Consider the following 13,031-nt stretch of genomic DNA (forward strand, 5'->3'; position numbering starts at 1 on the left):
TGAGTGATCAGAAAAGGATCAAAGCATTTATGAAAGAAGGAGAAATACAAACATCATATACTGTAGACAACTTTCTTTTTTATTGGTGCTGGGATGGAGTTTCCTAAAGTTAATACAGAGACGTCTGCGCGGGTCCAGAAGTTTGTAGTTAGTTTTTTTAAATACAGCAGCGTTAGTCAAAGTACTTCCCAAGCTAAAGTCAACAAATTAAGAAGCTGCTCCTCGAGTTCTTCAGCCCATCGCTAATCGTTTTGCTCACGATCTCCTGATGAGCAGTGTGAGATTAACAGGCAACACAAACGCTCGGGTCTATGAAGAGAAATACAGACAGTGAGTGACAGGAAAGATTCACCTAGGGACATATGTAGCAGCACTGACTGAGTGATAATACTTGCTGGCATTCATGTAGTGTAAATATGTCTAAGATGTAGCCCTGACCAAAGTATTTAGTCGTTACATTTTTGTACACTCTGCAATTTTAGTGAAATCTTGTGCCTTGTTCGTTGTCGTAATGGTTGCCTATGATGTGTGTTAGAAAGTAGTGTTAAGTATGTACATGGTGAGTGCTGAAACAAGCCGGCTGGACGAACTTTGACTGGACGTCTGAGATGAAACAAGCGAACGAATCACATGCCTTACAAACAGATCTTATCCAACAGCACGGAACAAGAGCGGCGTGTCAAACCGATCGATTTGTCCAATGTGAAAACAAAAAAACAAAAAGCAGGAAGACAAGCTTGGCAACAAGCTCGATAGAAAGACCAGAATCAAACAGCACTTCAGAGACTCACAAACGCACAAATCATGCAACCCCTGATCCTCGCTCAGATCAGGGGCAGCCACTGTAAACATCGAGATCACAACCAGCAGGGGGCGCACAATACAACGTGGAAAAACTTTAGTTCACTTGGCTCACTGTGGCAAATACGACGCAACTTTTAAGAATAAACGTCTCAACTGTCAAAGCTGACTGAGACAGTAACCAGACGCACAAAACACTGAGTTTAATCTCCTCGATCAAGTCAACCATGCAGAACAGGAACAGTGATGTGATGAATTAATTTGTTGTTTAAAAGAAAAAACGGAAACTGAAATAATACGCTGCTGGAACAAAACCCTTTCTCATTATGTTCTGCAAACAAACCAGTAGTTAGTATCAGTGTGATTCGTGGTTAACGCTCTCACTCTCAGATACGTCAACATATTTGACAAGCAACCAAAGTTGCCTAATTCTGTAAAATAGAGATTTAATCCCCCTTTCAAATATATGAGCAAAGAGCCATCGATTCTGCAACAGCCACTGCCGGGTCGCAAGTGGTGAGATGGCATTATTAATTTGAGCCTGTGATTAAAAATATAAATATCTTAATTTATTTAATGATCAGGCTCTTTCAAAAACCAAATCGCCCCCAAACAGTCTCAAAAGTCTATTTCATTTTGTGTCTCACTAAAGAAAGAGATGTTATAGGAATAGTTCATGTTCCAGTTACAGCAGTCGTGGTTCAGTTCTTTGGCATAAATTAAACGAACAGTTGATTTTTCACGGGACAGTTTCACAGCTCTAAGGGGGAGTCTGTATGTGACGAGCAGTTGTTTAAAATCTAAAGTGGCTGCAGAGAAAAATCGGATGTAGATTTGGGCCGATGAAGAATGTTCGGCAATTCGCTGAAGACAAAAAAATGAATCTTCTTCGTTCAAAGCCTCATCAGCCGCATCGAGTATAAAACATCCATATATCTAACTGACCTGTGGAGAGCTGAATTGCACTGTGGGTAATGCAAGCAATAGGTTTTGACCGAGAGGGAAAATAAAATCTCAGGTTATGGTTCATCAATTTTGACACTTTTTTATACTGCCACTCAATTTCCTTGGAAGAAAAACTCTTGAAATGATGAATAATGGATTTTATGCATCATTCCATCCCATGGCAAGTTTGGTCGACCGTCGCCATGTTACCTTGTTATGTCTTCATTCGTAGCTTCTGGCAGAGGAAGCCAAATCACACATGCTGATTTCCACAAGACCACAGTCAGACACAACTCAAAGGACCAGCCATTGGTCCCATTACAACACTCTTTACAGTGGCATTCTTCCATCTTCTATTGTTCATGCTTGCACTGATGCAGCTGGAGATCGGCAACGCTGCCTGTAGAAATAGACATGTTTTACTTGTGGTGCTTAGAAACTGTGCATGCTGGGATTGGCTCCAGACCTCTGTGCAGAATAAGTGGTTTAGAAAGGTGTTTGAAAATGAATCATTCCAGACCACTTGTCTCTAGTACGTGTTATTTTGGGACAGACCTAATCTTTCTTGCAGAATTCACCCGTACTAAACTCAGCGGGCTCATTAGTCATGTAAAGTGAACTAGCCTTGCAGGACTTGGTAAGTAGCAGGTGATCAGGGGGATTTTTAAGAAAAGTTGTCAGTGCTTCTTTTTCTTCTGCTCCTGTAGGGTGTGCTGTAGCTCTCTCAGATTCTCTGACAGGAGCTCCACCTCGTCGAGGCGCCCGCTGAGCTTGGCATCAAAAATGTAGGCCCTTATGTTGTCGATCTGCTGCAGCAGAAGTTCCTCCTCTATCATGTCCAAATCGGGCAAAGCCTCGCCTTCATCTACCCCGTCAAAGGGATTGGTTGATACTCCTGGGGAATTGCCAGAGGCCTCCATGAAAGGGTTACGAGTATCGGTGTTGTCATCCTCCTCAAAGGGGTTCCTGGCCGCGGGGTCGGCCCGAGAGTCCTCCTCGACATCTTCATCAAAAGGGTTGTATTCTTTCTTCCCGTTGGGTACGTCTTTGTGTTCCCTCTTGATATCTTCTGAGAAAGGATTGTTGGGATCCTCCTCAGTGGGAGTAGAATCCTCCTCCTCAAAAGGGTTAAGGGAGGTGCTATTCTGCCCTTCACCACCAGGGGGAGTTATGTGTCCCCCTAAGCTCCTCAGACGAGGAGGCGACTCCTCCTGGATTGTGAGAGCAGGAAACGCTCTTAGAGCCGCAGGGCTCCTCTCGGCTTTAGGAGTCAGCTCCTCTGCTGCAGTGTCTTGCTCTCCCTGGAAGACGACCACTGGGCTGATATCTAGAGACCTCTCCATGGTGAAGGACGACTGAGCTGAGCTCACAGCAGGGCCCCAGTGTTCCCGTTCCTCCTTTTCCTCCCTTTCCTCCCGTTCCCAGGCCTCAAGGCGATGGAACTCCCCCTGCTGCAAGCTCTCCTCTTTAGCCAGCTTCTGGGAAAGAGCGATGGCCAGACTGGTCTGCTGCTGGTCGTATTCGTCCTGCAGCTGACGCAGGTTCTCTTCTAACATGGCAACCTCGTCTGCCCTCTGGGCCTCTCGTGCTTGACGGAGGAACGACTGAATGTTCTCGATCTGCTGTAGGAGGGGGTCTTCGAACTCACTGCGCGTATGGCCAGAGTCTGCGGAGGGCAACCAGCCGGCAGCTTTGGTCATGCGCAGCGCTCTCGGGGCTTGTGGCAGCTCCCCGTTGGTACTGACGGGTGGACGGTTTCTCTCAGACTCCTGCCTCCTCTTCAGGGTCTCCTGGGATGCCTGTTGAGCAAGAATGCAAAAAAAGAACAAACTTTCAGAAACTGATTGACAGAAAATATCAAAACAGAAGTTTCGGTACATCATCTCACCAGTCTCTCTTGTTGGAGTCTCTTCTCTTGTTCTTGTTTCTTCTTTTCTTTCAGCTCTTCATATTTCTCCTTAGTGGGTAAAGACATGAGGCCTAACAGCTTCTCCTGAAACCGGGAGGACACAAAGAATGAGGGATTTCAGTGAAAGGAAGAATCAAGGTCAAAACACATTTGAAGTAGAAATACTGCGTAAATGTAACTGAATGCTTGAAAGATGCAGTGTAATCCCATTCAGATTTTAGACTTTTGTTTCTCTGAGGGAAGTGATTTGTTTTCACTATTATTTCCAACTGTTTATATGTTTTATACTTTAATTTCAGAAAAACTGAATTTAAATAACAGCTGTAAAAAACACCTACCACCTAATAGGTTCAGTATCTAGTGTGTGTGAATGTATGTTTCACCCTTTCTGTACATGGTCTCACCTGAACAAATAGTGTGGCTGTGTATCGAATCATCTTCTGCAGCTGCAGAGCCTTAGGACGTGGTTGTGGATCATCTTTAACTCCTAGTGTTAAAATCCTCTTACTGACAATAAAACAAGTTAATCTTGTCAAACTCCATATGTGATAAACATGATAAAGAAGTCATATTCATTTTTAGAAACAGCAGTTCAGAAAATTGCTTGTACCTTAACGCATCGATGAGTTCATAGTATTTCTGTACTTCCAGTCGGAGTCCAGCGGCAGTGTCAAGGTTGTATGTAGTTTCACCGGCACTGTTAAAGAATATCACAGTAAGAAATAAAAACAGTCTATGAAACAAAGGCTGATTTCTATCATTATTAAAATAACTAATTTATATAAGGCTTACTTGAGCGACTCTGCCATCCGGATGTATTCTGGAGCCCTTTCATCCACTTTGTCCATGCACATCCTCAGCCTCTGACAGGAAGAAAGTTTACAGCAAGTGAACAACAGGAAACCCCAAAAGACAAACAGTGCATGGTGGGACGGATACAGCAGAGTAAACTCAAGACTGCTTGAAGAATCAACAACTGGGACCTGTACAAGAGGCAGATAGTGAGTTCTGAAATAATCCTTTTTAGGTTGTATTAACTAACCTCATAAAGTTTCACTATGTCAGGCGTGTGGTCCTTCTCCTCCAGTTTATGCTGTATCTTCATCAGTGTGTCCATACAGTGGTGGCAGCAGCGGATCTTCTCGTCGTCCTTCTCCTCCAGCATGGAGGTCACGCTGCTCAGGCTGCTGATGCTACCTCTCCTGGAGCCCATGCTACTGCTGCCACCTCCTGCAGGGGGAGACTGGGAGTGACTGGGGCTCCCGTGAACACACAGGGCTTCTCGCGTCCCACTAATCAGCTTTTCTGTGATGAAAGAGCAAACAACTCACAGCAACGAGACTCAATTGGAAAACATAACTTCATCAAGACGTATGAAGAGTTACTGTAATATTTAGTTCATACATACGGGCTAAAGGTAAGGGGACAAAGTCCATGCACTTTCTACACATGATGGACCCACAGAGACGACAGTGGTGCCGCCTGTTCCGAATGTTGAACTTGTTTCCACAGTCTGGACAAAACGGGACGTCTGAGTCGCTCACCCATGAAACTACAGACTTCTCAATGGCTATAAAGGAGGATAAACATTCATTAGTTTACTGTAATATATATTAACATATACTGAGAGGACTCGTGCATGCGGACAGACCTCGGATTTTGGCAGCATCTGAGTTGATCCTGTCAAACGATGTCAACTGAAACGACAGTTTTCATGATAAATGGGAAGCACAGTGGAGCCTGTGTTCAGGTCTTATATCGACAACCACAGGAAGAACGTAATGGTTTAAATGAGCTGTGAATTGCTACTTTAAACACACCTTCTCCAGTCTGATGATGAGCTTGTTGACCTCAATCACATAATGGTCTATCCTGGCTGCCCGGTGTTTTTTGAATAAATCCAGATGACTTCTAGCTGCTCCTACAAAAGGAAAAGGAACAGTTATTGTCAGTATAAGAAATCTGGTAAACGCTTATTTTTATTAAGTTACTATCGTCATACCCAGTTCCTGAGGCTCCCACATGTAAGGGTCCACTCCACCGTAGTAGAAGGACTCATAACTGCCTGTATCCGCTCTGTCATCACCATCCCTCTTTAGGAGCTTGTCTTTGGCTTTCTTTGCCTTTTGAACCAAATCTGTGAACAAAGACATTGAGAGAGATTCCATTAAAAGAAAAAGCAGACAGGATTTTTAAACACTGTACACTAACGGCGATTCATCCATTCTGCCAGTTCATCCTGGCGATAGTTTACAATGGTGCAGTGACTTCTGTACTGCAGTGTCTTTGGATCTAAACTAATCAGCCATAACATAAACTCACATTCAACATTGGAGAGCATAAAAATCTGTGACTGGGTTTAATCTGCATTACTTTTCCAAAATATAGAAGACTCACTTTTGAGCTGCCCCCTCACATGGCGGTCGTCCCCGGAGTGCTCCTCTTCGTAGTGGTCTTGGAGTTGGTAGAACGACTGAAGGTCTTTCAGGCACAGAGGGCAAAGAAAGCCCTCCTTCACCTCACCTGTGCCCTCAAAGGGGGGAGGGTAGCTGGAGGCCATGATGGCGGTTGACTGTGTTGTCAGAGAAGAGGTGCGTGGTGGGAGGATCCTGCTATGGCCTCCATGTCACAGGGTGTACGACCCACCCCATAGCAGCTCCATCACGCCGCAGACAATCCCAGGACACTGAAGAACGAGACAAACATGGAGTCAGTCAGTAACAATAATTGTCAGGATAAACCTCACAGCAAAGTTTAAAGACTGATTTTTTGCTCCTACATAGATAGATAGATAGATAGATAGATAGATAGATAGATAGAAGGTAGATCAATTAAGTGTTATACCTCCTCACTGAGATTGCATAACTGATACAATATATATTGGGCTTTATTATATTGCTATTGAGGACATTTATATAGCGATAATTACTTCTATTGTTTTATTGCCACACCCGAACTGGATCCATTAATGACATGCATTTCATTTAGATATTTAATATTTGTGCTAAAGCCAACACAGATCTACACTCTGATTGGGAGCTTTTGGTCTTTAATGCCAAACCATTAAAAACACACTTCAATGCAAAGACAAACTGAGAATCATACTAAAATATAAGAGGCACTTCTAAATATTAAGGCTTGTGAAATTCAAGGATTAGAAATAGCTATTTGGTATAAACACTGTTCAGATTCCTCTGTAAACCATGTGCTAGGATCCTAACTGTGGTAAAATGTAATGTGTCCCACTTGTAGAAAGCTGCATGTCTTTTATTTTGGATAACAGCGAAGGAGCTGATATCACAGCAGCTTTAACACGAATCACACACATAAACATGTTACACTGACTTGATGTAGATTAAAACTTCTCCATTATAATGAACTTATTTCAGGTTTTAGGGCGGCTAACGTTACCTAGCAGTTCATACACATTGACAACTCGTTTGATCTACACAATCACAACCACACAAGCAGCTATAGCGAGTGCCTTGTTGTTATGTGTGATGTGTACATCTGAGGTGATAGTGTTCAATATTTATGTAACGTTAGCCGCCTTGCTACTGGACAACAATGTACCGTTAGCAGGACCATGCTAGCAGCAGCTATCGCGTTCTGTAGCCACCGTTTCTACCGTTTCTCTGCGGAACGCAAGCCGCTTCCAGCTCCACAAATCCGAAACCCTCGGAGTTACCGACCCGATGGATCGTTTCTACTCACAGACGTGTCCCACCGCCGCTGTGTTGTTGTTAGTTTGGTTTGTGTGACAGCTCGAACTCCAGCTGTAGCAGCAGCAGCAGCCTGGTCATGTGACCAACCTTCCTGGCTGTACGGGACGATACGAGGGACAAACCAAACCAAACGCACAACAACATGTCCCCACAACCCTGGATCAAACGGTGTCAGCTCATATCCATCGCTGGAGTCTGTCAGCCACTTGTGACTAGGGTTGCAAAGGGGCGGACAATTTCCGGTAAATTTCCGGAAACTTTCCATGGGAATATTGAGCTCGGGAATTTTGGGAACTAAAAAAAAAATTACGTAAATTAAGCGCTATTAAAAATCATTCGAAACTCTATTTTAAGATGTATGGAATGCAGCACACGCTCAACGTTGAATTTCAACCCTGCACTGTGCATTTCTCCATCACGTCACATTGCCAGGTATCATACAATACCTGTCAATATCAAACGGTATCATACAATACCTGTCAATACTGTATTATTCCATATATATTTGCTACTGTACATATCTTATTTATTTACATTTCATATTCGCACAATACTCTGCACTTTAACTCCTTTTTTTGCACTTCTGGTTAGACGCTAAACTGCATTTCATTGTATAAGTACTTGTACTGTGCAATGACAATAAAGTTGAATCTAATCTAATCTAAAACATGCACAGATAATTCCCAGCATCCTGCACACTACAGCAGGGCTATACAACGTCCCTGTAATCATCACAGAAATCATCCAAAGGCCTGACCGTCTCATTCGGTTCTGCCTTTGCATTCTAAGCAACCCAATTGGGACACAGAGACAGACTGTACATAAAGATGGACGATATACCTCAATCTCCTTCTGTTGTCGGGCAGCAGTATAAACTATAATTCCCTCCTCCTCCATGTGAGCAGATGGGACATGGACCAAACTAAAAAGTCCAAGTACGTGTTTTTTTTTAAAGATGGTTTCTGTCATTTTAGGTCGTTCTTACCTCACTGATGTATGTTCAAGTGTGAATGTTTTCCAGTAAGTTTGTTTTTTAACTAGTTATTTTCTCTAAAAACTGGGGGGAAACATCATGATTGACAGTTGAGACATGGCTCATGATTGGTCAATTACGTGTGTCAACGGGACCTGGCTTCCGTGGCTACATCTCCTGATCACTACCGCAGATTCTGGTGAGTGGTTGCTGAATACAATGATTTTTGTCAGTCTCTCTGTGCATATTTTGAAGTTAAGATGCCCCAGTGCACTTAAGTGAATGGGCACAAGGCAGCTTGATATAGAATAGAAGAGGAGAAAAACAGGGCCAATAAGGGCCCAAAGGTCATCATGCCCTAGTGGGTTGTTCCAGTCACGAGCAAATTAAATCGGTAGGATAATATCAATTGTCTAAGTCTGCAGTATCAGGACCATAAATCTCAGGAGTTGCTCATGACCGAAAGTTGAGGTGAATGCAAAATGTGGATCTATAGCTAAAACATTTTTAAATCTTGCTTCTTTGTTGCAAAATCAAAACTTTTATGCCTTGAATAGTGATTCATATACTAAACAGGTTGAAAAGGACCAATCAGTCTTTGATTGAACTCTAAAACCTTGTGTCCTCATTGAGACCAGTACCTGTGATTGGTGCTCACAAGTGCAGACTTTGCTCCGTTTTCCAGAGTTTGTAAACCACAACAGTTGGAAATCCCTTCCTTCTTCTCTGTGAGTGTGTGTTTCATTGGAGTATCTCCACCATTTGATCTCCATCTCTAGCTCACATGGCTCATGAATAATCTGCATATTGATCAGGCCCTTGGACAGCTGCTCCGGAGCCTCTGATGGAATAAGCCCAATTACAGAGAGGAGGATACCTGACACTCTTCTAACTCAACTGCATTAATCATTCTCACTGAGGCAAAGTCAGGGCCAATGCTTTGTTGGGACGTACACACTAATTAGACTAAGTTGGGTTGAATTAGCAGTTTAAAAGATTTTCGCTCAGTGAGGAGTGCACTTACTGCAAACAAAGCAAGCAATACATTTTGACCAATTCACTTTATTGTTCAACAGAAACATTGGTGGTAGTTTCTTTTTCTTCCAATTTACAACATTAGGTTAAATAAACTGAATCCATGCAAGAATATGTAGAAAAATAATAACTGGCACAATTTATTCGCTCAGGGTACTCGTTATATTTGACATAAGTACAAAAGAATGAAGCAAATCAGTGAGGGAATGAGGTTTCTATGCATTAAGTGTGAACGCAGCCACTTGGATTGGATTCAAGCATGAACTGTACTGACGAGCGTCTGTTGCCTCACAGAGGCGACGTAGCAAAAGCCAGTAGACTAATGCTTCCATATTGGACTTGACTTCATCATCAAATTAAAAAAATACAAAATAACGCTAATTCTAATTATAACTATGATTTATTGAACATAGGACACTCGCTCTTGTGAGAAGTCATTATTAATCTTACTTACGCACAAGCTCCCCAAGTAAATAAACAGCAGATTCATGTTTTGCAATGATGATACAGTAATTTGCCAAATGAAAAAAACAGCTGCACAAAATGTCAAAGGATGTTATTTCTTTTTTCCAACTTTAATAATTCATCATGGTCACTTGATTTTCACATTGATTTGTTTACAATACATCAGTTTAAGCACGGCAGAGGTTGTTTTCTTCACTCTCTACTCTTCTGTCACTAGATCCTGCTCTGGTGCAAACCTTTTCCCCGGGTGTTGTCTCTTCTCCTCGGCGTGGCTCTTGTTGATGTTGTCTAAAAAGTCGAGCAGCAGATTGGACTTGCTGCAGCTCGTAGGGTCCAAAACATCGCACGGACTGTTTGTGCCCAAATCCGGATTTGCGTTATCCCAAAACCGTTTCCCGGGGTGTTGCCGCTTCTCCAACTCCGTGAGGTCTTCGTCTCCGTCCGCGTCCCAGTTCACGTCTCCCTCCTCGACCTCTCCCTGGCGTTTGCCTGGGTGCTGGCGTTTGCTGTGCACCAGCAGGTAGCGCTTGCCAGGGTGCTGGCGTTTAGAAAGTTCGCTCTCCAGGAGGACCACGGGCTCGTCAGAAATGTAGCCCATCGTGGAGCGCTTCCCTGGGTGCTGTCTTTTCTGGAACTCCGTGTACTCGTGCGTTTCATCGTCGCGTTTCCCCGGGTGCTGTCTCTTTTGAACGTCCATGTACTCATCGTCCTCGTCCTCCTCTCTCCTCCCCGGATGCTGCCGCTTCTCCAAGTCGTCGCTGTATCTCTTACCGGGATGCTGTCTTTTTGTCACCCATTCTGGCTGAGAGGAAAATCCCTCTGGAGAACATACAACATTAAATTAGCTACTTCAAGAAGCCTCAAGACTTTGAGTTGCCTATCCCTGTACTGTTAATATTCCCCGTGCGTAAATTGCGCACAAATCTGTGTGGTGGTTCATATTCCACGCAACATATCAAACTGGATGGATATTCTTTCCCATTTTCATGATGTAAAACACAATTTAAAACTTTATCTATAACCTTATTTGTAACTTTATTTTAAATGATCAAACTGGACACATCCAACCGTATGCGTAAAGGTCAGAACTGCCTCAAGCACAAAACCTCAATATCTATGAAAAGATAGTAGGAATATAATCACTGACATAAAATAAACTGAAAATCTAATATTTTAAACACCATGGCTATAAGTAGCATAAAATTAAATCCGGCGTCTTGTGTCAAGTTGATCCAAGATGTATCCCGTAGACATTTTACGCACCGTTTCTGTTGTCTTCCTCATGCATCTTTTTGAGGATGGAGCGTATCAGGAGACTCCCTGCTCCCTGTAGGAGGATATCATCGATGGTCCTCCGGTCCGTGTCATCGTCAGCGGGGATGCCCTGTCCTCCAGACACCGCCAAGTTGCAGAGCACGAGAGAAGCCAGGAGGAGAAGGGATATCGACTTCATGGTAAATTGGATGGTCGTCTGTGGAGGAATTAGATCGCAGGACAGGAATTTAAGTGAACTGACCTAGAAACAAACGGCTGAACTGCAGATTTATTTTAAACAAATGTCAAACGACCAGAGATCATTTATCCAACCGTAGATTACTGTGGGCAGCTTTACTTTAAGTAAATTACTGTCCTTTATTTCTCATATGCATATAAAACCTAAAGCTGCAGAACCTCAAACAGACCTTTGAATAACGAGTAATTTACAACAATTGATCCACCTAGACATCATCAAGCAGAACTTACTTACCTACTTGTTTTCAAGAAGTTACTCTGAATCAACCAGTCTTACCTGAATGGTCCAAGTTCTGCTCGTTCCCCGTTGTGCGCACAGTGATGGTGCTTTTGCTCTCAGCTTCTCGCAGCGGTTGATGACCCTCAAAGGCCAAGTCTGGAGGTATGAGAAGACAACTTTCCGTCCCAGCATTTATACTCACCGCTCACTGCCGTCACACTGACGCTGGGGTTATTTTTCAGGATCCCTCGTCCCCCAATGATGTCAGCAAGTCGTGCGCAACTGAATGATCCCCCTACAGGAGCTGCTGCCCAATTTGTCATTTGAAAAACAAATAAAGGGCTGAGTATGAGATAGACAGCTGGCTCCGCTACACATTGACCGCATGAGATGAATTCATTCACAGAAAGTAAGTGTACGAGACGAGTGCATATTGAACGACATTGCCCATGTTGGGATAAATAAAGTTTTCTAATCTAATCTAATCTATTAATCCATGAGTTTCCAAATTATTTTGAGTTTAAAGATTTTTTCCCCTTGTTGTTTTTCAATGCACCGAAAACGTTAGCTGGTCTCCCTTTGGACCCCGTTACAGGCCGCAGAGACATGCATTCATATGTTGTACCACAGCATTCAGGAGGGAGAGTTGAACCTACATGGTTGGTTCCTCTGAGCACAAACTATGCGCTTCCTAGTCACGATGCAAAACAGCTTCATTTATATAGCTTTCGTTCAGGGGAGCAAGAGGTATTTTGAGTTGGTCTTTTTAAAAAGTGCAGCGTGCTAAAGTCTTTACAAGTTTCTATATTTAAACCAATCACCATCCGCTCCCCACTTTAATTCCCCCCTCAATTATATTTAAGGTTGTTAAAATCTTTTAATTCCACTTTATCCTCATTAAAGACACACGGTGTTGAAAACAGACTTATTTTGGGGGCTGCACCAAAGCATCAAATGAGATTATTCCAGGTATATTGTGCATCAATTTATTCACATTTCATTCTTTTATGATCCCCACTAGAATTTTAAATGATGTCTTGGACTTAGCTTGGCTGCAGGGATTTTGCATTTACCAATCCAGAGATGGTTTAATTAGAGTTTATGCAGTTTGTTGAGATGTTGCTTCATGCTGCTCCAGCATCCCTGCAGGTGAAGTAAGGTGGAGATATTAAGGAAACCCAAGTGATATCTTAAAGTCCACACAAACAGAGCAACTAAATTCCTCTGTGTTCTCGCTCCATCCAGATCCAATCGGATTTGCTTGGATCTACCGTCTAAAAAAAGATCTGTTTCCAACGGTCTATTTCTTTGCATGGGTAGATGTGCCGGCATCAAGTTGAGACCTCCACAAGAACACATGAAGTCATAGAAGTGGATGTAAACACAAAGGTTTTTCTGTCATGACAGAGTCGGTCATGAATACTGAGGATTTTCAGTTAAAATGAT

General features: G+C 43.0%; 2 protein-coding genes across 2 annotated transcripts; both read right to left on the reverse strand.

Annotated features, from left to right (window-relative positions):
• Positions 1 to 58: 58 nt before the first annotated feature.
• Positions 59 to 7,462, reverse strand: LOC133956461 (rabenosyn-5). Its single transcript, XM_062391524.1, has 12 exons — positions 7,370 to 7,462; positions 6,053 to 6,341; positions 5,658 to 5,792; positions 5,476 to 5,576; positions 5,307 to 5,352; positions 5,064 to 5,225; positions 4,698 to 4,960; positions 4,448 to 4,518; positions 4,266 to 4,352; positions 4,060 to 4,162; positions 3,635 to 3,739; positions 59 to 3,545 (listed from the first exon to the last, which is right to left on the reverse strand). Exons 2-12 carry the CDS (start codon positions 6,213 to 6,215, stop codon positions 2,424 to 2,426), a joined length of 2,358 nt encoding a protein of 785 aa, XP_062247508.1. The 5' UTR covers positions 6,216 to 6,341; positions 7,370 to 7,462; the 3' UTR covers positions 59 to 2,423.
• Positions 7,463 to 9,397: 1,935 nt separating this feature from the next.
• trh (thyrotropin-releasing hormone) lies at positions 9,398 to 11,736 on the reverse strand. Its single transcript, XM_062391526.1, has 3 exons — positions 11,643 to 11,736; positions 11,117 to 11,324; positions 9,398 to 10,672 (listed from the first exon to the last, which is right to left on the reverse strand). The coding sequence occupies exons 2-3, from the start codon at positions 11,304 to 11,306 to the stop codon at positions 10,053 to 10,055; spliced, it is 810 nt and encodes a 269-aa protein (XP_062247510.1). The 5' UTR covers positions 11,307 to 11,324; positions 11,643 to 11,736; the 3' UTR covers positions 9,398 to 10,052.
• Positions 11,737 to 13,031: the final 1,295 nt, after the last annotated feature.

The sequence above is a fragment of the Platichthys flesus genome, chromosome 7, assembly GCF_949316205.1.
Source record: "Platichthys flesus chromosome 7, fPlaFle2.1, whole genome shotgun sequence".
In the NCBI taxonomy this organism is placed as follows: Eukaryota; Metazoa; Chordata; class Actinopteri; order Pleuronectiformes; family Pleuronectidae; genus Platichthys; species Platichthys flesus.

Bases quoted from the DNA above. Each gene is read 5' to 3' on its own strand.
- LOC133956461 (XM_062391524.1), bottom strand. From the start codon at position 6,215: ATGGCCTCCAGCTACCCTCCCCCCTTTGAGGGCACAGGTGAGGTGAAG. The intron at 4,353-4,447 runs GTAAGCCTTATA...ATTCTTTAACAG, and splicing joins CGGATGGCAGAGTCGCTCAA to TGCCGGTGAAACTACATACA. The intron at 3,546-3,634 runs GTGAGATGATGT...CTTGCTCAACAG, and splicing joins GACTCCAACAAGAGAGACTG to GCATCCCAGGAGACCCTGAA.
- trh (XM_062391526.1), bottom strand. From the start codon at position 11,306: ATGAAGTCGATATCCCTTCTCCTCCTGGCTTCTCTCGTGCTCTGCAAC. The intron at 10,673-11,116 runs GTGCGTAAAATG...TATGTTCTCCAG, and splicing joins TGAGGAAGACAACAGAAACG to AGGGATTTTCCTCTCAGCCA.